This window comes from Cucurbita pepo, chromosome 13, assembly GCF_057944985.1.
Source record: "Cucurbita pepo subsp. pepo isolate OVF chromosome 13, ASM5794498v1, whole genome shotgun sequence".
Classification (NCBI taxonomy): Eukaryota; Viridiplantae; Streptophyta; class Magnoliopsida; order Cucurbitales; family Cucurbitaceae; genus Cucurbita; species Cucurbita pepo.
Window position 1 is genome coordinate 1,445,057 of NC_141810.1, and position 27,356 is coordinate 1,472,412.

The 27,356-nt window shown below is 37.4% G+C and overlaps 6 protein-coding genes across 12 annotated transcripts; 4 read left to right on the forward strand and 2 right to left on the reverse strand.

Moving 5' to 3' along the window:
• Positions 1 to 510: 510 nt before the first annotated feature.
• Positions 511 to 1,323, forward strand: LOC111808954 (uncharacterized; the record flags this gene model as incomplete). Its single annotated transcript, XM_023695207.2, has 1 exon — positions 511 to 1,323. A coding segment is annotated over one exon (681 nt), but the record flags the coding sequence as incomplete, so codon positions are not given.
• Positions 1,324 to 1,993: 670 nt separating this feature from the next.
• On the reverse strand, positions 1,994 to 6,838 carry LOC111808007 (Transducin/WD40 repeat-like superfamily protein). 2 transcript variants are annotated; one of them, XM_023693761.2, is made up of 6 exons: positions 6,426 to 6,838; positions 5,061 to 5,549; positions 3,948 to 4,169; positions 3,790 to 3,862; positions 3,128 to 3,235; positions 1,994 to 2,525 (listed from the first exon to the last, which is right to left on the reverse strand). In XM_023693761.2, exons 1-6 carry the CDS (start codon positions 6,540 to 6,542, stop codon positions 2,158 to 2,160), a joined length of 1,377 nt encoding a protein of 458 aa, XP_023549529.2. In that variant the 5' UTR covers positions 6,543 to 6,838; the 3' UTR covers positions 1,994 to 2,157. The 2 variants fall into 2 exon arrangements, with proteins under 2 accessions (XP_023549529.2, XP_023549528.2); XM_023693760.2 differs by having other exon boundaries at positions 3,128 to 3,238.
• Positions 6,839 to 7,683: 845 nt separating this feature from the next.
• On the forward strand, positions 7,684 to 9,354 carry LOC111808219 (F-box family protein). Its single transcript, XM_023694066.2, has one exon. It carries the CDS (start codon positions 8,071 to 8,073, stop codon positions 9,280 to 9,282), a length of 1,212 nt encoding a protein of 403 aa, XP_023549834.2. The 5' UTR covers positions 7,684 to 8,070; the 3' UTR covers positions 9,283 to 9,354.
• Positions 9,355 to 10,979: 1,625 nt separating this feature from the next.
• Positions 10,980 to 13,628, forward strand: LOC111808503 (acid phosphatase 1). Its single transcript, XM_087129546.1, has 3 exons — positions 10,980 to 11,756; positions 12,186 to 12,395; positions 13,302 to 13,628. Exons 1-3 carry the CDS (start codon positions 11,344 to 11,346, stop codon positions 13,477 to 13,479), a joined length of 801 nt encoding a protein of 266 aa, XP_086985672.1. The 5' UTR covers positions 10,980 to 11,343; the 3' UTR covers positions 13,480 to 13,628.
• Positions 13,629 to 15,426: 1,798 nt separating this feature from the next.
• Positions 15,427 to 19,570, forward strand: LOC111783945 (putative kinase-like protein TMKL1). 2 transcript variants are annotated; one of them, XM_087116841.1, is made up of 3 exons: positions 15,427 to 15,932; positions 16,942 to 17,464; positions 18,033 to 19,570. In XM_087116841.1, exons 1-2 carry the CDS (start codon positions 15,443 to 15,445, stop codon positions 17,442 to 17,444), a joined length of 993 nt encoding a protein of 330 aa, XP_086972967.1. In that variant the 5' UTR covers positions 15,427 to 15,442; the 3' UTR covers positions 17,445 to 17,464; positions 18,033 to 19,570. The 2 variants fall into 2 exon arrangements, with proteins under 2 accessions (XP_086972967.1, XP_086972966.1); XM_087116840.1 differs by having other exon boundaries at positions 18,039 to 19,570.
• Positions 17,937 to 26,221, reverse strand: LOC111808500 (U-box domain-containing protein 35-like). 5 transcript variants are annotated; one of them, XM_087116836.1, is made up of 11 exons: positions 26,142 to 26,221; positions 25,887 to 25,949; positions 24,766 to 24,987; positions 23,321 to 23,478; positions 23,128 to 23,249; positions 21,783 to 21,970; positions 21,333 to 21,661; positions 20,044 to 20,145; positions 19,510 to 19,938; positions 18,309 to 19,058; positions 17,937 to 18,217 (listed from the first exon to the last, which is right to left on the reverse strand). In XM_087116836.1, exons 3-11 carry the CDS (start codon positions 24,956 to 24,958, stop codon positions 18,035 to 18,037), a joined length of 2,454 nt encoding a protein of 817 aa, XP_086972962.1. In that variant the 5' UTR covers positions 24,959 to 24,987; positions 25,887 to 25,949; positions 26,142 to 26,221; the 3' UTR covers positions 17,937 to 18,034. The 5 variants fall into 5 exon arrangements, with proteins under 5 accessions (XP_086972962.1, XP_086972963.1, XP_086972965.1 ...); XM_087116837.1 differs by lacking the exon at positions 26,142 to 26,221 and adding an exon at positions 25,579 to 25,662 and having other exon boundaries at positions 25,887 to 26,112; XM_087116839.1 differs by lacking the exon at positions 26,142 to 26,221 and having other exon boundaries at positions 23,321 to 23,424; positions 25,887 to 26,112.
• Between the last annotated feature and the right edge of the window lie 1,135 nt (positions 26,222 to 27,356).

Consider the following 27,356-nt stretch of genomic DNA (forward strand, 5'->3'; position numbering starts at 1 on the left):
GATCACGTGATCCTATATGTATAGCGATAGAGCGAGGAGAACGGAGAGTTATGTCCGAGAGTCTCGGGTCAAGTAAGGCGAAAATGATTTCAAAGGCGTAGTCGTGAGAAAAATCTGTGCTCGGCGGAGATTTGGTAGGGGTGCTGACACGGAATATAGTCTGTCTCCCGACTCCGTTTTGTTAATGGGAACAAAAGAAAAATCTATGCTCGACTCAATCAGATTAGTATAATTATAAGAAAAATAACGGATAATTTTCATTTTTCTCCCATTTTTCTTGTAATTATACTAATTTAATGGAGCGGGGAGGGCGGATATTTGGTAGGGGTGCTGACATGGAATATAGTTTTTGTCTCCCAACTCGGTTTAGTTAATGGGAACGAATCTCTCTCTACTTTCTCACTCATTCCCATCACGAACACGAGTAAAACGTATAACTTACTCGATAGTCACGAACACGAGTAAAACGTATGTAGAGGTTCTATCACGTTGCGTCATTTTCGGTCATAAATTTATTTAAAATCCATTTCAAAGAATTTTAGCTTAGATCGAGATGAGAATAGATTTTTAAAAATATTAGCTCGAGATCGAGACGAGGATAAAGAATATAATTCTACCGAAGAGAAATCTCTCTGTACTCTTTCCCGTGTTAATTCCGTCCACTATAAATACTACCCTATCTCATCCCTGAATTTGAAGCTCACAAAAATGGAACTACTTCAAGACTCCGATTCCTTCTTCAATCTCCTAGAATTCGAATTCCACTCACCACCGCCGGCGTTGTTCTCGCTCCCGCCGATCAAATTCGAATTCGAAGATTTCGAGTACATGAAACCGTCGGAAGAGGAAGAGTCTCCGATTGAAGATCCGAGAAGTCATCAGGAACGACAATCGACGCGGTCGAGCTCGCCCGAGGCGGGCTTACGTTCCGATGGCGGGAGGCGTTACAGAGGGGTACGGCGGCGGCCGTGGGGGAAGTTCGCGGCGGAGATCCGAGATCCGAGTAGGAAAGGGAGTAGAGTTTGGTTGGGGACTTTCGATTCGGATGTGGATGCGGCTAGGGCTTATGATTCCGCTGCATTTAAATTAAGAGGAAGAAAGGCTAAGTTGAATTTTCCCTTGGATGCCGGAAATTCCGACCCGCCGCCGAGTAATGGGCGGAAGAAGAGACGAGAGACGACGGTAAATTGAAGGAGATGAAAACAAATACCCTCAAATCCAAGAATTTCCTTTAATCTTAAATCTTTTAAGAATGCTTTTTTAGAAATAATCTTTACATTTGGATAATAAAAAAAATTGTATATTAAATTATAATTTTGGTTATTTTGGTTTAATTTGATTCTAAAATTGCTCAATTTAGTCTTCAAACATAAATCAATTTAATCTTTTTTATAGAAAAATAAATTATTATAAAATTGAAATCACATAGACTAAACTTGTTACCCCATAAAATTTAATTTTAGTCACAATTTTAAATTATTTTTTATTGTCGATAATTTTTAAAACGATTTCAAATGCAAGTTAGCATAATCTGGAGAGCTTAGTGTACCTTTTAAGTCAGTTTCAGGTATTGCATTAAGAAAGATTCCTGTGTTGCTAAATGTCAGATTCTCACTCAATCTATTTCTTTAAAATTGAAAAAGAGGAGCAAGCAAGATCAGGTTTTCTTCGAGTAAATTATGCAAGAGATCGAAAGCTGCAAAAAGAAGTAGAGCTGTGAAATCAATATGGTGAGGTATTGGAAGTACTCATCGGGTCGAGAGGAAAACAAAATAAAAAAGAAATAAATATACATTAATTACTTCGTTATATTTCCATCCCTTTTTCTATATAAATTTTGCGATATATGACATGTAGATCAATTCAAACATTAAAAAATAAAAATAAAAATAAAAAAATAAAATATTAAAAAAAAATCCTATCAAACATTTCAAAAAAAAAAAAAAAAAAAAAAAAAAAAAAAAGGAAAAGAAAAGAAAAGTAGAGATAGACGTCTACGGATACAACATGGCTTTTGATACCCCACCTGATCTTCTCTTAATACTACAAAGCCTAAAGCTAAAATGGTGTCTCAGTTACAACAAATGAGAGGTTCATCTTCATACTAATTACACCTTCCAAATTCTGATATAGGTACCATTTCAGAAGGAAACACCGTTACTCATCTGAACTATAATCACTGGATTCTGGTAGAACTGGCACAGCAGCACAACAGAACGACTCTTTGTCCTTCAGAAGAAGACAGCTACCATCTGAATTCCATTTCAGGTCGGTTATGGCGAACTCCGATAGAGGGATATTGACACAGTAAGCGCCTGCGGGAGTCCACATGTACAGATGTGGGCTACCGGTACAGAGAGTAAGACGTGTGCATGTCGGGTCCCAAGCTGCTGCTCGGATTGGATCTTTCTGCACCAAGATGGCTGCCAGTTCTAGATGGTGAATGTCCCAAATCCAAAGTGCAGTTGGCATGCTATCATTGCGTGTACAGATGTATTGGCTATCCTTGCTCCATAGCATGAGACCTGTAATATAAACTATCATCAAAACCATATTTGGGAGACGGCTGATAGAGAGGGATGTTCAAAATCCCACTTCTAGAGGAATGTTAATGTAATAGCCCAAGCCCACCGCTAGCAGATATTGTCATCTTTAAGCTTTCCCTTTCGGGCATTCTCTCAAGATTTTTAAAATGCGTTTGCTAGGGAGAGGTTTCTACATAATTTAACAATATGGCACACACACACTAATGCATATTTATGCTTCATATATATTAAACTGTACGCGATAGCTAACAATTTTACATACGCCTTTTCTTTTCACTAAATGGAGCAGGAACTAGAAAGATTTGGTTTTGAATGGAACATGGATTTAGGACTACTAAGCGGTTCATGATAGTCACCTGACTTTGATAGGTTTATCTTTAGTAGTATTTCTGCAACTGAATGTTTATATTTCACTATATACTTCACGGACCAAGTATACAACAAAAACACGATACTACCTGAGGTTTTACTCTTGTACATATTTCACACAACCTCATACAGCCCAGAAACACATTATAACTATTGAAAAGGCAGAAAATGAAGCAGCATGTGTTCTCTTTTGGTAGGGACAGAGGGCTTACCAATGCCTTGCTTGGGGTTTGGTTTGTCTACAAGGGGTTTCTGGAATGGCAAAGTAACGGGCATTTCTGTAACTTCATATCTCACCCTGAAGTGTCCTTCGGTAGAATCTTCTTGAGAATAAGAAAAACGTAAAGATAAAGCCATTAGCAATGAAGTAGGTCGAATGTTCAAAGATTGAATAGTATAAAATCAAAGACGAGAGACTGTAATTGATGGGCTAATTTCATACATCATGCTTTGATTTCAAAACCTTGTGAAAGGTGATAGACTGACAATTTAGAAGTCAATTGTTCTGATGAGTCAATGGCCAAGATTATAACATTTCTTGGTTTTTTATGGCAAAGTACGCCATTCAGAAAAAAAGATAGCTATATTATGAAGGTGAGAGAGGCATAAAAACAGTTGAAAAACTGATGGTCTTATATTTTGAATGTTCTTTCTTATCTGACAAGGAAAAGATAAAGATCTCACGCTAAAATCACCGAAACATTACAAGAACGTATTCAAGAAAAATTAAGAAAGACCTGAGCAAAAACCATCTAAAAATAGTCTATGAATTGCAGGTAAACTAATGAGATCTACAATGTTTAAATATTTTGAAACTAATAATTTATAGGCAATAAAATAATGTAGGGACACTTGAGAAAAGAACCACATGTACCAGAATTCCCTTGGATAAATTCATCACTGAGACATAATTCTGACATATTAAGCTGCAACGGTTCATCCACTTCCTAAACATGAAGGAGAAAACATCAGCTTTCGTTTTTACGCGAAAATGATCATAGAACAGAAACTGGAAAAACAAAATAACACTACCTTAAAAATAGCAGTGCAACTAGGACCACGAACAGTAGATACATGAATGAACTCAGCAAAAGTCTTCCATGTCAGACGATTTAAAACTCTCAACATCTGATCATAACTACCAACAGCTAAAAACTGGCCACAAGGTGACCATGAAACACTTTTTACGCCAAGTCCACTTTCATATGCTTGATACTTAAATAGGCACCTTCCATCCGGAGAGTAAATGAGAACCTGTGCAAACCGAACCAAGCTTCACATTTTATTGTCTTCATTTAATTCAGTATTAAAGAGAATCAGCAATGTGCTCCCAACAAGCCAAATAAATAGAAGATAAAGTATTTCTGGAAGTGGCACATAGACATCTTATTGCCGTGCATTGTCTTGAAAAGGCTTCTCACGGAAGAAGGGAAATCTAGTCTCTAGCCTTCAAAATTGTGGTTTTACTCCATACTAATCTCAAGCAAACTAAAAGACTAGAATACTTTTTCGTTTTTTTTTTTAAGTTGAACAAGTGGAGGGTTTAAGGCTCCTACCTTTATTTAGGTAAAGCTTTTGATTAGTTGAGCAATGTTCATGTCAACAAAAGATAAAGAAAAAAAACTTAAATTAGAGAAAATGCAAGATGATATGCCTGAGTACCAAGAAAGATCGATTTTTAGAAGCAAGATATTGATGAGGAAAACGATTATCTTCGGTATCGGAAAAGAACTTAATTGTATGATTAGAGAGTCACATACATATAGGTGTACAGAAAAACCCTAATCTAAAGGAGTGTATAATTACAATAAATGACAACTACATATAATAACATATATTATAACAACGATAAGTTTAGGAGTGAAAAGAAAATGGTGGTGGAGTTAAGAAACATTAGCATTGTACAAAGAACACCAATGTTACATAGATTTACTCCAATTGGAAAGAAATAGAAAAAAAGTCAAAATTACAAAAAAAAGGAGACAGCACATCAAGAGGATCTTAACAAAGTAATCTTCACCTGAATAATATCGAAGTACGGCTCATTCTAGAAAACCTAAGGATGCAAGATGTATGCATATGTTGACAAGATGTATGCACCAAGAGTTGACAGTAAATATTTAAACTAAAACAGGAAGATATCACCTTATACTCAAGAGGCGAATCCCAGACCACAATAGAACTATCATCTGGCGACCATTCAATATCTGCCAGATCCAGAGTATCAACAGCAAAAACGCCCATTATCTCCCATGTATGACAAGAAATGAGATTGACGTAATCCTTGCAATCTTTTCGAGTGCAAACTGCTGCAAATTTCCCATCTTGGGTAAATGAAACTCCCTTGGAAGTATGCTTTGGCCACTGCACATGTACACATGCTGTATTTACCAAGGACCAGACTGTCAACCGTAGTTGAAAATCTGATGTGGTCAATATGTGACGACTGTCTGGGCTCCACCTGGCATATGCAATGCCCGCTGGACCATCATCTATCTTGCAAGTCCATTCAGGTTGTGTCAATGACCATGCCTGTATCATTGGTCTTTTATATAGACCACAAAGAATGTATTCAGAATCGAGGGCCCATTCGATGTAGCTTATCTTGTCCAGACACGAAAACAAGTGCACAACCTGCATTGCATCGTTTAAGTTACATTATCATCTTCATATGCAAAACTAAGCCTAACAACGCCAAGTTACTGCTCAAGTTTCCATTGAATAGAACATAAAGCAATTACAAAGTTCGTTTGTGTCACTTTTATCTGTCAAAGTAAGAAAATCAAAGCAAATAACATCAAGTTTTACATGTATCATTGAAAATCTATTATCTACTGTCACTATTAAGATGGCCAAACTCTTAAACCTTCCTTCTCCTATTCATATTTACGTTTCTATGGTGGTTTTAGACAAAATTTTACAACTCTTATGAGCACATGAAAATTTAGAAGCAGCACAAGAGTATTCATATCCTGCATTTTGAGACAAGGAAAGCACTTACAGCTAGAAAGAGAGATTATCCTGTATGTCAATGCAACTCGATTATAATACTTTTCAGTACCAAAAAATCATAATGAGCTCATACATTCTCATAGTTTTGCATTTTCCTTTACCAATCCCGCCTTATAAGCCCCAAATATGGCTACATCCTTCCTGATCTCCAACAAATTTATTTAGCAAGGAAATCGTAAGCTACTCTGGTTAATGGTTTTGCCTAAAAAGGGGAAGAGAACAATAAGATGTTTTATTGATCTACGCTTCTAGGTGGATTTATCCAAAATCAAACTCGTAAGAAAAACACCCGAATCAGCTCACTTCAGTTCAATTTATATCCTACTTGGTTAAACACTTCAACCAATGGACAGTGCAGCAATGCTGCTTAATTAAGATACCAAGAAACTCTGTATCTCAAATACCCTAATGATGAGATCATAATTCAAGTGGAAATTTCCAAATAATTGAATGAATCGAGAGAGAGAGAGAGAGAGAGAGAGAGAGAGAGAGAGAGACCTTGAAGGAGAGAGTATCGCGAACAACGAGACGATAATCGACGGCCACAGCGATGAAACGGGAGTTGGGAGAGAAACAGCAGGGTCCAGTCTGCTTATAAGAGTCAGTGAACTCCATAGCTTCAGGAGGCAAGGACAAAACTCCAGAAAGAACGGCGAAATGGTGTTGAACGGGCGAGAGTTTGCGAGTCTCTATCTTCTTCTTCGTCTTCTTCTTCTTCTACTAATCCTCTCCCTCTCCTCTCTCTCATCAATGGCAGAAACGAAATGGTGGAGGGAAATGAAATTCCAAATTCTGTGCCCAAGAACAAGAACAGGGCGACTTGAATTCCATTATAAACCCCTTCATCTCTGTCTCCGATCTTCGATCGTGATTTGGGTAATCGCTTTTCGCTTCCCTCCAAACTTTTTTCCTTTTTTTCTAAATTAATTAAAATATATTTCAGTTTTAAGTTTAATAGTTTTGGATAAAAATAATTAATAATTTATTTCAAAAATATTTTTAACTTTAAAAAAATATTCGTATTTTTTTTCTATTATTTAAATTTTTTATTAATATACTTAATTTTTAAAAAAATTCTTATCCTTTTATTTTGTTATATCAATTTGACATTTTAATTAAAAAAATAAATAAATAAACTAGGCTATATAGAAACTTTAAATATTTTCAATCATACTCTTTAATTTTTAAAAAATAACTTTAATTTTTAAAAAATAATTTTAATAATTTTAGATCAACATGGTTTCGAAAATACATTTAAACATTCAAAAATGTTTGTTTCACATCTATAGTGATCATGCTCATACGTGTAAAAACTACAATACTTAAACCCCGATAGTTGTAACTATCTAAAAGATAGTGTAACGACACGTTTTAAAGCCTTGAGGGAAGCTCGAAAGGGAGAGCCCAAGGAGGACAGTATCTGCTAGCGGTGGATCTGTGTCGTTACAAATGGTATCAAAGCTAGACACCAGATGATGTGTCAGCCTTCTCGCTGTTCCCCGAAGGGGGGTAGCCTTCTCGGTGTGCCAGTAGTGGATTTGGGGACGGTCCCACATCGATTGGAGGAAGGAAAGAGTGCCAGCGAGGACGCTGGGTCCCGAAGGGGGGTGGATTGTGATGTCTCGCATTGGTTGGGGAGGAGAACAAACCACCATTTATAAGGGTGTGGAAACCTTCCACGGGTAACGCGTTTTAAAACCTTGAGGGGAAGCCCGAAAGGAAAAGCCTAAAGAGGACAATATCGGTTAGTGGTGGATCTGTGCCGTTATAGATAGGTAACATAAAAATTCGCGAATTTTTAAAGGTAAAAAAGAAAACGGGAGTATCTTGATCTTAGATAGTATAACTGTATAAGGTAAAAAAGATAGTATCGTTCACTGGTATATGAATTTGACTTCGACTATTGATATCTTCGATATTCCTCTTCATCTTGAGTGACATGATCCTAGTCTTGTCGCCCCCATCGAAATTTTTGGAAGATGAAAAGAAGTCAAAATTGAAAAGCTTTCACAGGAAGATTTGAAAGAGTCTCTAATGGCTTCCTCTGCAATTTTCTTTCCCCAGTTCCTTAAATCCTCCGTTTTCCCCCAACCTTCATCATCAGCACACACCACAATCCGGTTGATTCTCTCCATCACACAAAATGCTCTGCTCCAAATCCCCCAAAATCCACCGCACCTCCACCGCCGCTACCACCGCCGCCGCCGCCGCCGTTGAACCAGTTCTCAATAACGAAGATCTCTTACTCGAGATCCTTATTCGTTTACCTATCCGATCGCTTCTAACATTCAAATCCGTCTCCAAACGATGGCTTGCCCTAATTTCCAATCCCAGCTTCTCTCGCCGTCGAAGCATTTCTAATCCGCCCATTCCTTCAGGTATCTTCCTCGCCCGTCCCTACCCCGATTCCCTAGCATTCGATTTCGTCAATTTGAGTGCAAATCCGTCTAGGGCACCGTTCGAATCTCTTAATTTCACCGATCAAGAATACGGAATTGTAATCAACCAATCCTGTAATGGCTTGTTGTTGTGCAGTAGTAGTTATGGAAACGAATCGAAAAGAGATTATTACGTTCACAATCCAACCACGAAGCATTTCACGACGCTTCCGAAGCTTCAAGCGCGAAAAATTTTCGGTCTCAATTTAGCATTCGATCCTTTGCGATCGTCAGATTACAAAGTAATTTGCGTTCGAAACTCCGATTCCTTCAAGAACAACTACGAAATCGAAATTTATTCCTCTAGATCTGGCCCCTGGAGGCCCTGCCAAGGCGTATTTTCGGCTCCATCAAGCATGAGATTCGATTCCGGAGTGTACTGGAACAGCGCTGTTCATTGGATCGACGCTTGGGAGAACTGCTTGTACTTCGATTTACGTGAAGAAAAACTCCATGAATTGCCGATGCCTCGAGTTCCCGAGGGTTGGGAAGAGAGAAGAGTGGAGTATTTTGGGAGTTGTGGTGGAAATCTTCATCTGATTGAAAATTATGAACCTCAAGATTTGGTGTTCAATGTGTACGAAATGAAAGATGATCATTCTGGATGGTTTGTGAAGTATCGTGTTGATCTTCGTTGCGTTTCTGTTGCCTTTCCAGAGATTGTTCCGTCTGAAGAGAACTTGGAATTTGGTTTCATTCCGAAGTTTTCGGTGATCGCCATTGTTGATGGAACTGAGGTGGGCGAAGAATCGTATGTTGTTCTGCAGATTTTTGAGAAAATTGTGAGAGTGAATGTTGAGAGTGGAAGATTTGAGAGTTTGGTGGGGAGTGATAATGGTGGCGGAATATCACAAGTCAATGGTTTTTTTGGACAGGTTGAAGCATATTTGTACATTGAAAGTCTTGTGTGTGTTTAAGGTTGGACTCCCAAAATCTTTTCCACCAAAATAAAATTTGGGTGGGTTAAATTGGTGACCCGAACCATATAAATACGGTTTACAATTCGATCCTATGTTTTTGGGTTGGGTCAGATTGTCGGATCATTTTTTTTAAAAAATATTTTAAATAATTCGATTAATTTACAAATTAAAACACACTATCCTCTTATAACAATTGTTAGAAGATATTGTCATTCTGATCCTAACTTGTAGGGAAAATATCAATTATCATTTTGCATCAGACAATGTGGACACTGACTTGAAGCGGGTGAATTGTGAGATTCCATATCAGTGGTTGTAGAGGAGAACGAAACATTCTTTATTTATAAAGGTGTGGAGATCTCTTGTAACAAACGCATTTTAAAAACTTTGATCCACCTAATTACAAGTCCGCTACAAATATTAAATATTTTTAATCTTTTCAAGAGTAGGGTTGAGTTGCAATCTTATTTTCCGGTTGACTCGACAAAACATAATGTCAACTTACAACAATTCTATTTTTGGGTTGACCCGACAAAACATAATGTCAACCTACAAACTAAACTAATTTTTTTTTTAATTTTCTAAAATTAGAAAATATATATATATATATATATATATATATATATATATATATATATATATATATATATATATATATATATATAACTCAACTCAAATTTTATGGTTTGGATTAGATAGTTTGAGTCGAAGTTGTTACTAAAGTTCTACCAAAATTTTAGAATTATCGATTTTTTTAGTTTTTTTTTCTAATTTTATCGTTTGTTATTAAACATTATTTTATCCTTTGTTACTTAAAATTCATAATATTTACACCATGATTTTTTTTTTCTAAAAAAAAATTAATGTTGTTGGGCGATGTTCACATGTCAAACAATTACACCCCAATAAAACAATAATAAAATATTTTTTTTTTAAAAAAATTGAATTTATATTACTTTTTTGACTTTTGGGTTGAAGGATTTGGACTATTCAATTAAAAAAAAAAAGACGATCACATTTTATTTGGATATTAAATATTTAAGATTTAAATATAGAAGGATAAACAAATATGGTACATAATTAATATTTAGGTATTTTGAGGAAAATAATATTTGAAAATTAGATGTATTTACTTCTTTATATATGAAAACCAAAATTAAACAATCAAATATAACATTAATACTTTTAAATGTTATATATATAAAGAAATAACATTTTAATTCTTTTTAAAATATAATAACAATACATAATTATTTAGAAAACAGCTAATTAAAATTTACTATTAAATTTATTTGCATCTCTATATTTATGGCCACCCATTAATTTTAACCTTTTTATTCTCAAACATTTCCCATTCGAGTCAAACCACTAAATATAAAATTAAAATATTATCTTGGTCTCTATATTCGTTAAATTGAGTAATGGTATATTTAATAAATTTTAAATATAATAATTCGACGATAATTAACCATCTTATTTAATATTTAAAGTTTAATAGAAATAAAATTAAGATTTATTAGAAATTAGAGAAAAAATTATTTAAAACTTTGTTACTAATTAAATTAATGTGTTATTATTTAAAATAAGAATAATAATAATAATTTTAGCATTTATTAATTTCCTGGTTTAGGTATTGATTTGACCATTTATTGATTATATTTTATTTGCCATGAAGGAAGATTAATTAGACAAAATGTAAGAGAAAAAAATTGAAGGTTGAAATTGCCTGGAAAGGAAGCCATGGAGGAGGATGAACTTGCCTATTAAACAGAGATTCCAATTTCCATTTCAGAATTCAGGTAAATTCATCATCGTCTTCGCTTAATCCTCAAGGCAAGTTCCCTTCATCCATCCCTCTCCTCCTCTTCATCAATCCACCTTGAAGGAGAGGAAGAGAGGTTACTCATGTTCAACTCAGGAATCCCATTTCGCCCAATCAACGAAGAATAACCCTCTTCGTGGATTTCCAGAATATTCCCTTCAAGATCTCATATACCATTTCTGATTTCGCTGATCTTTGTGTATTTATTCGCTTGATCCGTCCCTGTTCCTCTAAGGATGACTTTTCTTCGATTCTTCTGTTTCTTTTGCCTGATTTCTCTAGCTTTTGCTCATGAAGCTTTCGATTCTCATCTCCTTTTGAAACCGCTTGTTCTTGAGGCTCCTGAGAGTGGTGAGAATCAGTTGAAGGAAGTGGATGGAGAAATTAGGTTAAGGTGCGATAGTTGGAGATTCAATGTGGAGGCTAATAATTTGAATCCGTGGAGAACGATTCCGAAAAATTGTACTGAATATGTGAAACAGTACGTAACGGGTCGAGCGTATCAACTTGAACTCAAAATTGCTTCGAATGAGGCAGGGATTTTTGCCAAGAGTGTGAAATTGGTCGGCGATGGAAAGGATGTCTGGATTTTCGACATAGACGAGACCTTGCTCTCTAATCTTCCTTACTACACGGAACATGGTTATGGGTATCATTCTATTGGCTCTGTTCTGGATTCTGTATTTTGCTTCTTTTAGAATTACTTTGAATCTTGAAGAATCGGCTACTGTATTGACTTGTTTAGCTACTGTTAGGGCCTTCTAAACTTCTGTGTTCATATATTTTTATGCATAATATTGAGGTCGATGAGAAAATTGCTTATTTACAAATTTTACATGGATCTTTTGGGCTGTTTTCGTTTAGTTCTGAATTGAAAAGGTTCTAATTGGGTCACGTAGTTCAAATAAAATGAACATGTTCTTGTCTTCTCATCGTTACAACAATTGACTAAATGATGATATGACATGTTTTAAACGATGTTTGATAGATTCGAGCTCGGAGGGCTCGGATAGCTTCAAGAATTGGTTATATTTATCTGGATATCTATTAAACTTGGCTTGTTTTGGCAAATTCACAGCTCGGAGGGCTTTAAAGCTGATGAGTTTGATAGCTGGGTCCAGATGGGTATGGCACCTGCTATTCAACCCAGTTTAGAACTCTATAAAGAGCTTTTGGATCTAGGATTCAAGGTGGTTTTGCTTACTGGAAGGAGTGAGTATCAGAGGGAAGCAACAACGCAGAATTTGATAAATGCAGGGTTTAATGATTGGGATAGGCTCATATTGAGGTTAGTATGGTTCTGTTCATCAGTTAGCTTGATGATCTTATGATTCAATGCAATATGTTTGATGCTTCCTCTGTTATTGTTGATATCAAATATGGTATGGTACTTGCATTGAGCAAGTTTAAGGCAATAACTAGTGAAACAACTGATCTAGATAGAAAACAAAGTTTGTAGATGTGCACCGACAGCCTTGAAACCAGCATTGTTTCTTATTCTTTTGTGTGTTTAATTGTTTACTTACTTTATGTGATCCCATATCGGTTGGAGAGGAAAACGAAACATTTTTTGTAAGGGTGTGGAAACTTCTCCCTAGCAGATGCGTTTTAAAATTGTGAGTCTGACGACGATATGTAACGGGCCAAAGCGGATAATATCTTTTAGCCGTGGGCTTGGGTTGTTACAAATGGTATCAAAGCCAGACACCGGGCGATGTGCCAGCGAGGATGCTGGCCCTCCAAGGGGGTGGATTGTGAGATCACACGTCGGTTGTAGAGGAGAACGAAACATTCCTTATAAGGATGTGGAAACCTCTCCCTAGAAGGTGTGTTTTAAAATCGTGAGACTGACGGCGTTACGTAACGGGCCAAAGCAGATAATATCTTCTAGTGGTAGGTTTGGGCTGTTACAAATGGTATTAGAGCCAGACACCAGCTGGTGTGCCAGTGAGAACGCTTGCCCCCAAGGGGGGTGGGTTGTGAGATCCCACATCGGCGGGAGAGAGAAATGAAGCATTCCTTACAAGAGTGTAGAAACCTCTCCCTAATAGACGCATTTTAAAACCGTGAGGCCGACGGCTATATGTAATGGGCCAAAACGGATAATATCTTCTAGCGGTGGGCTTGAGGTATTACAGGCTTTCATTTTGGTTCGTAATCATCATCTTACCCAAATGTTTCTGATCCTGTTCAGGAGAGATGATGACCACGGGAAGCCAGCAGTACTTTACAAATCTGAGAAGCGGTGCGAGATGGAGAACGAAGGATTTCGAATCATCGGAAATTCCGGTGACCAATGGAGTGACTTATTGGGTACGTCAATATTGATTCGTTCGTTCAAGCTTCCAAATCCTATGTATTACATTTCCTGAACATAATGAACGTTCTGTTATCAATTAAACCATGGTTCAAGAACTCCTAAAGGATTGTATATACATTAATGATTGTCTAATTTGTTGGAGATTGAATCAAACATACACAGTGAAGACTGATCCATAAAAGCTTTTATTCTTATAGTGTTGATGACAAGTTCACACTCCTGTTCTAAGTTCCAGTATTCCATAACTGCAGAAATTTTAAGAGCTGTTCATTTCATTTCAATCTGTAAATTTTTCTCTTCTTTGAAGAAGAATTTGTGGTTTAAAAATGGAAAATGACAATCAGGTATACAATGTCGATCTAAACCTGTTATCGTATGGGTTCGATGTCGGTTTAGAATTGTTAATAACATTGGATTCAAAGTTGGTATTGAACTATCAACGTTGCGAACTGGCATTGTACCCCATTTATCATCAATCATTATCTCTTATAAACATATAAATTTATGTGGTGCATGTAAGTCTAAGGAAGCAAGTAAGGGATACTGTGAGATCTCACATGATTAGAGTTGCCAGCGAGGACGTTGGGTCTCGAAGGGGTGACGTCCTCGAAGGGGTGAATTGTAAGATCTCACATCAGTTGGAGAGGGGAACAAAACATTCTTTATCACCTCTCTATGACATAAAGGGAAAACACAAAGAGAACACATCGAGAGAAAAATGAGTGTCAACAAGATGCTGGCCCCAAATGGGAGTAGATTTTGAGATCTCACATAAATGAGTGTCAACAAGATGCTGATCTCACATAAATGAGTGTCAACAAGATGCTGGGCCCCAAATGGGAGTAGATTTTGAGATCTCACATTAGTTGAAGAGGAGAATGAAGCATTAGGACGTGGAAACCATGGACGTTGGGCCCCAAATGAGGGTGGATTATTTGAGATCACAAGTTGGTTGAAGAGGAGAACGAAGCATTTCTGAAAGAAAAAACCTAAAAATTACAATATCTGCTAATGATGAGCTTGAACAATTACGAACATTCATCCGTAGAAAAAGAGAACACCTTAGAAAGTGCATCTATTGAGTATCAGCAATAAGTGGTTCCAAGGCAAGTGCGTGTGTGGGGATAAAGTCTAGCATTACCTCGGGACCTATCTATTCTTTTAACATAAACACTCTCAATCTCTCAATTATATTTGAGCTTTTGCCCCTCTTTTATCTCCAAAGGTTCCCTTTTCGGGTACGATTTCTTTTCTAGTATGTTTTTTAAAAGAGTAAACGAAATAATACTTTTAACGAACGTGGCTCACGTCAATTATAGATAGTTTCCACGACGCAAACTACAACTTAAGAAATTTATTCTACGAGTTTCTCTAGATACTCAAGAACACAATTCTAGCAAACTCAAACGGGAATGAAATTGTAAGAACCCTCTTTACTTTAATCAAATGATCGTACAAAAAAAGGGTGACCGGGGTTGATAGCGTACCTGTCTCACATTAACCTAAAATAATACCGCTATATATATGACTTGTCAATGGTAATTGTTAACAATTATAAGTTCAAAAAAGTTCTTACAATCAATACAGAGACACCGACCAATACTAACAGTCAAATTTTTTAATTATATTATATAAATTATCTCCAAAATTTTTAATATTACTTTTAAAAATACAAGAATATATTTAAAAACGTGTACTACAGTAAAAAAAAAAAAAATATTTAAAAAAAATTGAAGAGCATCAATAAAACTTAATATTTTTAAAAGGTGTATTTTTTAATTTAAAACTATTTTTTAGATTTATTTGAAAGATTTAAAATATTATTGAGATATTTTAAAATAAAGGAGTGGGGTCCACATTCTTGGCTGGATGGGATGTATTCCCCTGCTGCGCACGCAAAGTATAGTATTTCACTCTGTTCTTCTGCCACAAACCTTTCAAACTCAAAGAAAAGAAGTTTTGAAGATCCAATCATTAAAAAGAAAAAAGCTTTGGATTTGTTTGAACAATCCCACATGCTCAAATTCATTCTTCTCGTTGCTTCGGCCGCCATTTTTGTTCTTCTTCTAATCTCCATCTTCTTCTTCTTCTTCTTCCGCCATAAGCTCTCACTAACAGAGCATCGACACGACGTCGAGAGGCCCTGCAACGACGAACACAACAAAAAGGAACACACGCCGCCGCCATCGCCGCCGTCGTTGGCAACTTTTGAGGGTGGCGAGGATTTGACGATCGACGAGATTCTAGAAGCTCCGGGGGAAGTGATTGGCAAATCCCACTATGGAACTCTGTACAAAGCTTCGTTACAGAGCACCCAATCGACCCGGCTACTTAGATTCCTCCGGCCGGGTGCCGGTGGAGGAGAGTACGACGTGGTTCGGTTTCTGGGTTCGATTAGGCATAGGAATTTAGTGCCGATGCTGGGATTCTACGCCGGCGGGAGGGGTGAGAGGCTTCTGGTTCACCCGTTTTATGGGCAGGGGAATTTGGCGGAGTTGATTAGAGGTAAGTTTGAAAATTTTGGTGTGAGATTTTCTGTTTGTTTCTCGAGAAAGTGGAAGGGAAACTGGAGTTTAATTTGGGGTGGGATGTCGGCAACCAGATTTGTTGTCGGTTTTTGGTGGCTGTCGGCGTTTTTGTCCGTAGGGAAATCATAGATGGTGACCATTCTGGTTCGTCCAGCGGTGCCTTTTTACTTGTCTCTTCTCCTCCAGGGGGTTTTAAATGTCTAGGAGAGGTGAAGAGGTTTCCCCTCTCTAGCGTGGAATCTCACGATCCACCCACTTGGTACTAAACATTTAGACGCACAGTTTGATATCTGACTATAATATTATTTGTAACAGTACAAGTCCGCTACTAGTAGATATTGTTCGGCTTATAGAAATGTTTGGTTCCCTCTCCCATGTGGGATTTCAAAATCCACCCCCTTGACGTCCTGACACATACCATCGCCAGTAGATATTGTTTTTTTTTTTTTACTTAACTTATCTCACAATCCACTCCTTGGGGGCACAACGACAGACCCTCCAATGTTTAGCTATGATACCATTTGTAATATACAGAGCTCACTACTAGTAAATACTGTCTTTTCCTATCTCACAATCCACCCTTTTAGGGTCCTATCTCACAACCCGCCCTAAACATCATGCACTCCGCTCCATGTCTGGATATGATACTATAAGTGACTCCCAAGTCCACAGTTAATAGATATTATTTTTTGAACTTTCCCTTCTACACTTCTCCTCAAGATTTTAAAACATGTCTATTGTGGAGAGGTTTCCACACCATTATAAAAAATATTTTGTTTCTGAGTCAAAATAATATATTTTAATCCGTTTTTTAGGTTTAATTTACTATATATTTTACTTTGAACTTTAATTTTTTTTAAATAAAGATTTTTCATGTTGTTTTGCAAATTTATGTATTTTCTCTTCAAGAAATAAAATATTTCTACAAATTACCTGTAGTTTCTATTTTCCTAATAATTTCAATTGTTTCACATGTGATTGAACAGTGCGAGAATCAGAGACAAAAAATTGGGAGGTCATTAACAAAATCTCCCTCGGAATCGCAAGAGCCCTAGATCATCTCCACAACGGATTACAGAAACCAATACCTCATGGAAATCTCAAATCCAAGAACATTCTTCTCGATTCAAACTTTGAGCCGCACGTCTCCGATTTCGGCCTCCATCTCCTCCTCAACGCCGCCGCAACTCGAGAAATGCTCCAAGTTTCCGCCGCCTCCGGCTACAAGGCGCCGGAACTGATTAATATGAGCGACGCCGATGAACGAACAGACGTCTTCAGCTATGGCAAGATCTTACTCGAGTTGCTTTCTGCCAAAGAGACGGGCGGAGACGGCGGCGATTGCGGTGTTTCTGAAGAGCGGACTCTCCGATGCCTTCTTCAGATCGGCGAGGCCTGTTGTTCTTCTTCGCCGGATCTCCGACCGGATTTCAAGGAAGTGATCGCGAAGATTACAGAAATCGGAAGGATTGAGATGGATTTCAGATGAATTGGATTGCAGCAAAAAGGGTAAGCGTTCTGTGAGACGGTTTTTTTAAGATGAGTTTTGAGCCACTGATAGATTTATTATTATTTATTATTATTATTTTAATAATTCTACTGAATATATATGGCTGATTTTTTTTTTTTTTTTTTTTTTTGGTATATATCGGATATTTTATATTATTATATTCTGATTTATTATTTTAATTAAATAAATTAATTTATTCAAATCATTTTCAGTGTAGTGACAAGCATGTGTTATTTTTTTTTTCAAAATTTTAAAAACATTTTTATGTCAATAATTAAACCATTTAATTCTTTTTAAAAAATAGATATAATTATATAGCATATATTTATCTTATTTTTATTTAATTTCATAATTACTTGTTTTATTATTTAATCTCTAATAACTCTAATAACTCTTAAAAATAATCGACTCGACCAATCCAACCCAAAAAAAATTTATGGTTGGGTTAGGTTCACTTGTCAACTCGAGATATAATAACAAAATCAAAACTGAACTTTACATTATATGAACATTATATGAACACTATATTTTGTCTTGTAATTAATTTATCTTATAAATGGTTGTAAGTATCAGTTTTTTCTGGAGTTCCACTCAACAATTGCAGAGAGAAGACTGAAATTTGGTATCAAATTCTTATCTGTCAACGGCAACTTCGTGATCGGTGAGTTATCGTTCTCTTGTAGCCACTTCTCGATCGCCCAACGATCGTACGTGTACCCATCTGCAGCTACACACGGGTCATTCATCACGTCCTGCAGAGAAATTTAGCACAGAACCATATGGTTTAGGAATTCGAGCCTCTAACCTTTTGATCAAGGTTATAATAACATGGTTGATTCGTACCTGAAGAATTGGACAGATGAAATGATTAGGAATCGGAGCTGGAACTTTTGAGGCCAAACTTCGAGCCTCATCAGCAACCTTTTTCAGTGTCAGCAACAAGGGAAGCACATGATCCTTCAAGTCAGGCCTATCTTTACGTTGCATCTCTGCACAGTGAAGTCCTAATCTTGCTAGTTCATATGTTTCTTCCACCGGCCAATGTCCAGCCTCTATATCCAGAACCTTATCTAAACTGCAGTTATCAATGGCTGTTTCCACCACATGGGTTAGTGCTACTGCTGGTTTTGCAGTTAGTAACTGCAAGATTACCATTCCAAAAGCATACACATCCGACTTCGGCGAGATTAATCCGCTTCGTTGGTACTCGGGATCAATGTAACAAAGAGTCCCAACTGGTCCACTGTTCTTGAATGCAGTAGACATTAATGGGTCCGAGTTGAACACGGTAGATAGACCAATGTCGCCGATTTTGCTCACGAGGTTTCGGTCGAGTAATATGTTTGCTGGCTTAAGATCACGGTGGATTATCGGTTTTGGTTTTGAGCTGTGAAGAAAGACGAGAGCTGAGGCTATTTCCCAAGCAATTCGGAATCTCTCATACCATGGAATTGCAGGTGTATTGCCTCTGCAGTATAACCTATCCTCCAAGCTACCATTTTCCATGTACTCATAAACCAGACAGTTCATATCCGGACATGCACCGAGGAGGAGTAGTAGATGAGGATGATGGATTTTGCTCAAGATTTCGAGCTGAAAAGCAACAATGGACAGATTTTAATTGAAAACGTAACGAAATTCGAGCTGAAAAACAACAAGGGACAGATTTTGATTGAAAATGTAATGAAATTCGAGCTGAAAAGCAACAAGGGACAGATTTTGATTGAAAATGTAACGAAATTTGAGCTGAAAAGCAACAAGGGACAGATTTTGATCGAAAACGTAACGAAATTCGAGCTGAAAAGCAACAAGGGACAGATTTTGATTGAAAACGTAATGAAATTCGAGCTGAAAAGCAACAAGTGACAGATTTTGATCGAAAACGTAATGACATTCGAGCTGAAAAGCAACAAGGGGCAGATTTTGATCGAAAACATAACAAAATTCGAGCTGAAAAGCAACAAGGGACAGATTTTGATCGAAAACGTAACGAAATTCTAAAAGCAACAAGTTTGTAAGATGTTATTTTGAACAGTTCACTCACCTCCTGAAGAAATTGGGTCTTTTTGTGATCATCTCTAGAATGAAGAACCTTTACTGCTACAGTTGTATGATGTAAACTGCACTTATAAACTGTTCCATGTGCTCCCATTCCAAGCTTAAGATCCTCTGAGAAAGATGATGTTGCAGAAACAATATCTTCCCACTGAAAATGTTGGTATTGCTGCAGAGGTCCTTCAAGAGCATTCTCATGCTTTCCTTTCTCTTTGGCATCTTGAAGAGCTTTTGTCTCTGCTTCCTTCCTATAGATGCCCTCTCTTTCGGCGCGTTCTTTTACGTACTTTGCTTCTCTTCTTAAAGCTTCACGCTTCGTTCTCTCTTCCCTTGCAAATTCTTTGGCAGCCGCCTCTCTGTTCTTGATCTCGTCGAGCTTCCTAGCGTCCTCCGATCGTTGTTTATTTAGATGGTTCAGCTGATAAAAATCAATAATGGGGTGACTGTCAAAGATCATGAAAAGAAAACAAGTAGAGGGAGTATTACTCATAGGTTATGAATGATGAATAAAAATGATGTCTACCTTTCGAGAGGCGTCGATCGTCTCTCGTTGAGCGATTGCGTACATTCCTCTCGCATGTCTTAGTTTGATTCTCAACTTTTCAAGCTCAAAGGTGACATCCGTCTGTCAATGCAAGAAACAAATTGAATATACAAATATGTGATAGTATCATCAAATAAATGAATGTCAGAATGAAAGTTGTATCCCAGAAGTCTTTATAATGCTGAGATTGGAGTCTGTGAATTGTCGAGGTGAGATTTTACATTGGTTGGAGAGGGGAACGAAGCATTATTTATAAGGGTGTGAAAACCTCTCCCTAACAGACGTCAAACGCATTTAAAACCCTGAGAGGAAGTCACGAAGAGAAAGTTCAAATAGAATAATATCTGCTAACGGTGGGCTTGGGCTATTACAATGATATCATAGCCAGACAATCGGGCAGTGTGCCAGTGAGGACGCTGGGGCACCCCGGATTGTGAGATCCCACATTGGTTGAAGAGGGGAACGAAGCATTTTTTATAACAGTATAGAAACCTCTCCCTAACAGACACGTTTTAAAACCTTAAGAGAAAACTTGGAAGAAAAAGTCCAAAGAAGATAATATCTGCTAGCGGGAGACTTGGGCTGTTACAATGATATCATAGTCAGACAACTAGGTAGTGTCCAGCGAGGACAGTAGGCCACCCCGAATTGTGAGATCCCACATTAGTTGGAGAGGGGAACGATGACACAAGGACGCTGGGCCCCTAAGGGGGTGGATTGTGAGATCTCACATTAGTTGGAAAGGGGAACAAAGCATTTTTTATAAAGGTGTAGAAATCTCTCCCTAACATACACGTTTTAAAACCTAGAGGGGAAACTTGGAAGGAAAAGTCCAAAGAAGACAATATCTGCTAGCGGGGGACTAGGGCTGTTATAATGATATCATAGCCAGACAACCAGGCAGTGTGCCAGTGAGGACGCTAGGCTACCCCGAATTGTGAGATCCCACATTAGTTGAAGAGGGGAACGATGACACAAGGACGCTAGGCCCCCAAGGGGGTGGATTGTGAGATCCCACGTTAGTTGGAAAGGGGAACGAAGCATTTTTTATAAGAGTGTAGAAACTTCTCCCTAACAAAACCTGAACGAAAAGCTATAATCTCTCAACCACTAGTGGTGAATTACATGGAAGCTCTCCACGAAAGAATTAGAGCCTTAAATGGATGCAAATGCTCAAGCCAAAGAGACCAAAAGATAACAAGCCAAGGGAACATATGAAATGATCCATTGAACTAACAACAAGCCAAGGCAAATAGCAGATGGATTACCTGACTTTCACATGAAACATGATCACTGAACGCGCCCGAGGACGAAGCTTCATCAACCCAAGATTGGCCATCCATCGACGAACTTTTACAGCTAGAGTCTCGACTCAAAGTTCGTGCGCAATCTGAAACATAGGAAGAAGAACGAACGCCATCCACCTGATCCTCAATATCAACAGATTGACATCTAGAATGGTCAGCATTAATGGGGCTTGATTTCGTCGTAAGAAGAGTCTGGTTGATGGTTGAAAGAGCTTGAAATCGTTGTAATGGTAGGGACGGGGAAGAAGAAGGGAAATCAGAGTAGGACGTAGTTAAGCTCGAACTGCTATCTGTATCAAGAAAACAGGAAAAACTGAATAATAAAATTTCTAATATGAACTAAAGATGAACAAACACTATCTCTGGTTGAATGCTGGTAAAATATGCATGCAGATCAAAGCTGATGGCTACCAGTAACTGAGCTGGATGAATAGCTCAAGTAGCTATTTGCAGAACTTGCTTCACTCGCAACATCAATGCTCACGTTTGTCTCCATATTAGGCGGCCGGATTGAGGCTAATTGTCCTTTTGAAATAGCATAAACTGTACAATGTCTTGGTGCAAGTGCTGATATTCTTGAGGATAGACCATTTAGTTTCCTGCCAAAAAATGTCATCCAGACACGACAAGAAGATGAGAAAATAAACATAATACTATGTTTGAGAGCTGAAATATGTACTCAACGAAGTGTAATGAGAAAATAAACATGAATCAGTGTAATGATAAAATAAGCAGCAGTTGTCCCTTTAGGCTTACTGTCCCCGACGAAGGGTAAGAACTTAGTACAATACCGTTGTAACAGTCCAAGCCCGTCGCTAGCAGATATTGCCTTCTTTGGACTTTCCCATTTGAGCTTCCCGTCAAAGTTTTTAAAGCCCGTTTACTAGAGAGAGGTTTCCACACCCTTATAAGGAATGTTTTGTTCTCCTCTCCGACCAATGTGGGATCTCACAATTCACACCTCCCTTGGGGCCAGCGTCCTCGCTGGCACATCGCCCGATATCTAGCTCGGATACCATTTGTAACAGCCTGAGGCCACCGCTAGTAGATATTGTTCGCTTTAGCCCATTGTGTATCGCCGTCAACATCACGGTTTTAAAACACGTCTACTAGGGAGGAATTTCCACACCCTTATAAGGAATGTTTCGTTCCTCTCTCCAACCGATGTAGGATCTCACAATCCACCCCTCTTGGGGGCCCAGTATCCTCGCTGGCACACCGCCCGGTGTCTGGCTCTGATACCATTTATAACAGTCCAAAGCCACCACTAGTAGATATTGTCTGTTTTAGCTCATTACGTATCGCAGTCAGTCTCACAGTTTTAAAATACATCTATTAGGAAGAGGTTTCCACACCCTTATAAGGAATGTTTCACTCTCCTCTCCAACCAATATAGGATCTCACAATCCACCCCTCTTGGGGGCCAGCGTCCTCGTTGGCACACCACCCAGCGTCTGATTCTGATACCATTTGTAACAGTCTGAGGCCACCCCTAGTAGATATTGTCCATTTTAGCCAATTACGTATCGCCATCAGCCTCCCGATTTTAAAACACGTCTACTAGAGAGAAGCTTCCGCACCCTTATAAGGAATGCTTCGTTCTCCTATCCAACCAATGTGGGAATCAGGCACTTGTGTCCTGATGTCTCCACGTTAGTCTCGTTTATAACTTTCACAACCCTACAGAAACCTTCATTTGATGTTTGTCATTACATATCTTAATTTAGTAAAGAGCATGCTAAAGAGAGTTAATTACCTTGAGAAAAAACCCTGTGATGAAACTCCTATAACAAGCTTGCTAATTGAACACTTTGTGACCTCTTCTATGATTGCATTTGCCACATCATCTGCTTCAAGAGTAACAACATCAAGTTGAACCTACATTTTGAAAGAAGATTTCAGCTTATTCTGTTTTCCTATCCACAATTCAAATTAGTGTAAGGCCAGACCTTTCTCTGAGCAAACATCTTCGTGTATGGAAGAAGCTTTTCGTTCGTCTGCCACCCGATTTCTTTCCTATAAGCTGCAGCGACATCGTCACGAACTTGTGAAACTGGAATTGAATTTCCCACTGCATCAACATTGGTATATAGCTTGAATATGCTATCTAGATAAAGTTTAGTGTTAGCCACAAGGAAGTATAAGGAAAATCTGATCAATTTTTACATCTAATGAAGATTTTGTCTCACACGTTAAGAATTAAAAAATGAACACAACGTATAGGGTTGAAGTAACTTGGTCATGTCGGGAGGTTATTACCCTCTGAATGGACTATGTCTGACCTTGTTGTTTCACCTTAGTAGTCCTATGCATAGTCAGTACTATAGCTTCATAGTCTAGTTTCCTGCGTCATTTCTTAACCTCATGATGCAACTTTGTTCGAGGTTACATTGTGAGGGTGGATTTGCATATATTGGGGTCACTACATGTAACAGTGCAAGTCCACTACTAACAGATATGGTCCTCTTTAGGTTTTTCCTTTCGAACTTCCCCTCAAGGTTTTTAAAACGTGTATGCTAGAGAGAGGTTTCCACACCCTTATAAAGAATGTTTCGTTCCCTTCTCCAATCGATGTAGGATCTCACAATCCACCCCCCTTCGGGGCCTTTGGGCTTTCCCTTTCGGACTTCCCCTCAAGGTTTTCAAAACGCGACTGTTAGGGAGAGGTTTCCGCACCCTTATAAAGACTGTTTCGTTCCCTTCTCTAATCGATGTGGGATCTCACAATCCACCCCCCTTCAGAGCCTTTGGGCTTTCCCTTTCGGACTTCCCCTTAAAGTTTTCAAAACGCGTCTGTTAGGGAGAGGTTTCCACATCCTTATAAATAATGTTTTGTTCCCCTCTCCAATCAATGTAGGATCTCACAATCCACCCCCCTTCTGGGCCTTTGGGCTTTCCCTTCCAAACTCCCCCTCAAGGTTTTTAAAACGCATTTGCTAGGAAGAGATTTCCACACCCTTATAAAGAATGTTTCGTTGCCCTCTCCAACCAATGTGGGATCTCACAATCCACCCTCCTTTGGAGCCTTTGGGCTTTCCGTTTCGAACTTCCCCTCAAGGTTTTTAAAGTAAGTCTGCTAGCGAGAGGTTTCCACACCCTTATAAAGAATGCTTCATTCCCCTCTCCAACCGATGAAGGATCTCACAATGCACCCCCTTTCCAGGCCCAGCATCCTCGCAGACACTCGTTCTCTGATCTCACAATCCACCCTCCTTCGAGGCCCAGCATCCTCACTAGCACTCGTTCCTCTCTCCAATCAATGTTGGAAACTCATGGATTTTCTAAGATGGTCACACAAGTGTGTACTTTTCAATTTTCAGTACAAGAACCAAGCGTAAAGTGTACCTCCACATAAACAACCAAAAACATATTCAATTTGAAGTGCACGGCTTACTTGGAGTTGGGACACTAGTAATCCTCGGGGTGACATGTATCAGCTTGAAATTAATGATGCCCTCAGGTAGAAACTTTTCCAACGACCACCTAATTATATATCTACTGTTTTTCTTCCCACTGATAGCAACAGCTACACCTGGAGAAGGGGAAGGCAGTGAAATAAGATCGGCTTCCTCTTCCATCCCCTCCATAATGATGCAACTCTAATGCATCCAAGTGTCTGAGCAATGTGGAAAGAATGTCAGTTAAGTATAATACATCAAAACAACATAAATTTGTACAGCAAAATGGCTCATATTTAGTGGACCTCCTAGCTAACATATTGGACCAGATATCTTGTATGATACTGTAACGTTCTATCCCAAGATTCAAACACAGGTCCTTCTAGCACATGAAACCAATTTGAGACACGACATGAATGAACCAACACCACATTTGATTGATACGAATCGTGAAACTATACAAGCATGATTAGACAGGAGTTACTAGTTACTATCTATACCAACAAATATAGCTTTCTTTTCAGTGGCTCAGTCATAAAAACGACAATCATATATAGGGTATAACAGCTCAAGCCCACTGCTAGCCGATATTGTCCTCTTTGGCCCGTTACATGTCGCCGTCAGCCTCACGGTTTTAAAACGAGTCTACTAAGGAGAGGTTTCCATGCCCTTATGAGGAATGTTTCGTTCCCCTCTCCAACCAACATGGGATCTCACATAGGGTGGCCTCTTAGGGATATTTACAAAAAATACGAGTGAGGAAAAAACATGCTAAGAAATCCGTTCAGGTATGTAGGAACAATATCAACCTCTAGTAAGCAGCTCAAGTGGAAGGATGAGAGTTCTTTGGGGGAAGGAAGTTGTTTGATACAGAGAGAATTATCCAATGCCCTCTGAGTTCAATAAACACCCAGAAAGTTGGAGAGAAACAAGACAGTATATCAGATTCAAAGCATCAAACAACAAAAACAGCAACAAATAAGGATTTCCCAGTCAATCAATTAACACCAAATCAAAAGAAACAAGCCCCAGCTGCTTGGAATTTCAAAAATAAGAACAACCCAGTTCAAACAGAGTACAGATAAATTAGGAAGAGGTAGAGAATATGAAAAAGTACCCTCCACGGCCAGAATCCGCCGCCGGAGATGCCCAAGTCCACCGTGCCTCGCAACCAGAAAACCTGCGTTTAAAAGTCCACAGAAAATCAAAGAAAAAATGGGAATCGTGTTCGTGTGGGAAAGGGAAGAAATGGGGAAATTGGTCAAAATTGTTCTTGGTCTTCCATTCCTAAACTCATTCGCAGACATGAAAGCAAGACTTTGAAGGTGATATCAAGTAATAACTCCTCATATGCCGTTGTGGCCCACCTTACCTCAATTTCTAATACTCATGCTCCAATGCGCAGCGATGAACAATGAATCGACATCGTGTGAAACGGCACAACTTTTCATAAATGGTTCAACTAGACCTATCAGCTATTATTACTTCAACATGACTTTTTTTAGTGAATAATAATTTTATTTTAATAATTTAAAATGGGTGAATGAAATCAATTCAAAATAGCTATAAAATAATTTTTTGTTTTGGATTTTTGTTCATCCAACTCTAAAATTTATGGGTATTAATTTTTTTTCCTTTATTTCCTTTTTTGTTGAATTTTCTTGTCCAATATTTGGTAGTTTTTAATCATAAATTTATCCAGGTGTATCAATTTCGAATTTAAACTTTTAATTTCATTTAATTGGACTTCAGTTCAATTAATTTATGAAAATCTTCATAAATTGATTAATTTTAATAAAATAAAATTTCTCACAATATTTTTTTGACAAATATACAAATTAATCATCGAGTATTCTTAATAAATTTTATAAATTTCAATGATATATTTATCTCTAGAATTTTATTAAATTTATATTGTCCATATTTTTTTTATATATAATTTATTAAATGGATATGATAAAGAAAATATACTTGCTAATTTACTAATTTAGTTATAGAAATATATAAATCCCACAACAACCTTGGTATATTTTAAAAAAAAGGAAAGTAAAAAAAAAAATATATTTTTTTAATTGTCTTTTAATATATTAAATGGAAAATTTTTATCATTCAAATTATATTTTTTTAATTATATGAATGATGGTAGTATGGAAATTTTTAATATTGTATAAATAATTTAAAATTTTAAAAATAATAATATTAATAATGGGGATAAACCAATTTTTAAAATATAATGTATCAACGTCCACGAAAGGGATATGATTGGATAGCCTCACATGGTAATGTATAATATAGAAAAATCAAAATAAAATTGTGATTTTTAATTTTAAATCTAATTTCAAACATTAAAATTTTAAATTTCCCATAAAAATAACAAATACTCCATTTATTAGTCAAAAAATAATAATTTTTCCTTTTTTATTTTATTAGTGATAGCCAATTTTTTAATATCTATTCGAGTCCGTCAACTTTTATAAATTTGTTTTTTTAATTTTAAATTTTAAATATATCTAATTTTCAAATGTCTAATAATCACATGATATATTTAAAAATAAATAAAAATTCATTATTATATATAAAATTAAAT

Bases quoted from the DNA above. Each gene is read 5' to 3' on its own strand.
- LOC111808219 (XM_023694066.2), top strand. From the start codon at position 8,071: ATGCTCTGCTCCAAATCCCCCAAAATCCACCGCACCTCCACCGCCGCT.
- LOC111808503 (XM_087129546.1), top strand. From the start codon at position 11,344: ATGACTTTTCTTCGATTCTTCTGTTTCTTTTGCCTGATTTCTCTAGCT. The intron at 11,757-12,185 runs GTATCATTCTAT...GCAAATTCACAG, and splicing joins TACACGGAACATGGTTATGG to CTCGGAGGGCTTTAAAGCTG. The intron at 12,396-13,301 runs GTTAGTATGGTT...GATCCTGTTCAG, and splicing joins TGGGATAGGCTCATATTGAG to GAGAGATGATGACCACGGGA.
- LOC111808500 (XM_087116836.1), bottom strand. From the start codon at position 24,958: ATGGAGGGGATGGAAGAGGAAGCCGATCTTATTTCACTGCCTTCCCCT. The intron at 23,250-23,320 runs GTCTGGCCTTAC...TTCAAAATGTAG, and splicing joins AGATGTTTGCTCAGAGAAAG to GTTCAACTTGATGTTGTTAC. The intron at 21,971-23,127 runs GTAATTAACTCT...ATTTTTTGGCAG, and splicing joins TCACAGGGTTTTTTCTCAAG to GAAACTAAATGGTCTATCCT.
- LOC111783945 (XM_087116841.1), top strand. From the start codon at position 15,443: ATGCTCAAATTCATTCTTCTCGTTGCTTCGGCCGCCATTTTTGTTCTT. The intron at 15,933-16,941 runs GTAAGTTTGAAA...GTGATTGAACAG, and splicing joins TTTGGCGGAGTTGATTAGAG to TGCGAGAATCAGAGACAAAA.
- LOC111808007 (XM_023693760.2), bottom strand. From the start codon at position 6,542: ATGGAGTTCACTGACTCTTATAAGCAGACTGGACCCTGCTGTTTCTCT. The intron at 3,863-3,947 runs GTAGTGTTATTT...CTTCATGTTTAG, and splicing joins GTTGCACTGCTATTTTTAAG to GAAGTGGATGAACCGTTGCA. The intron at 3,239-3,789 runs GTACATGTGGTT...CTTATTCTCAAG, and splicing joins ATTTATCCAAGGGAATTCTG to AAGATTCTACCGAAGGACAC.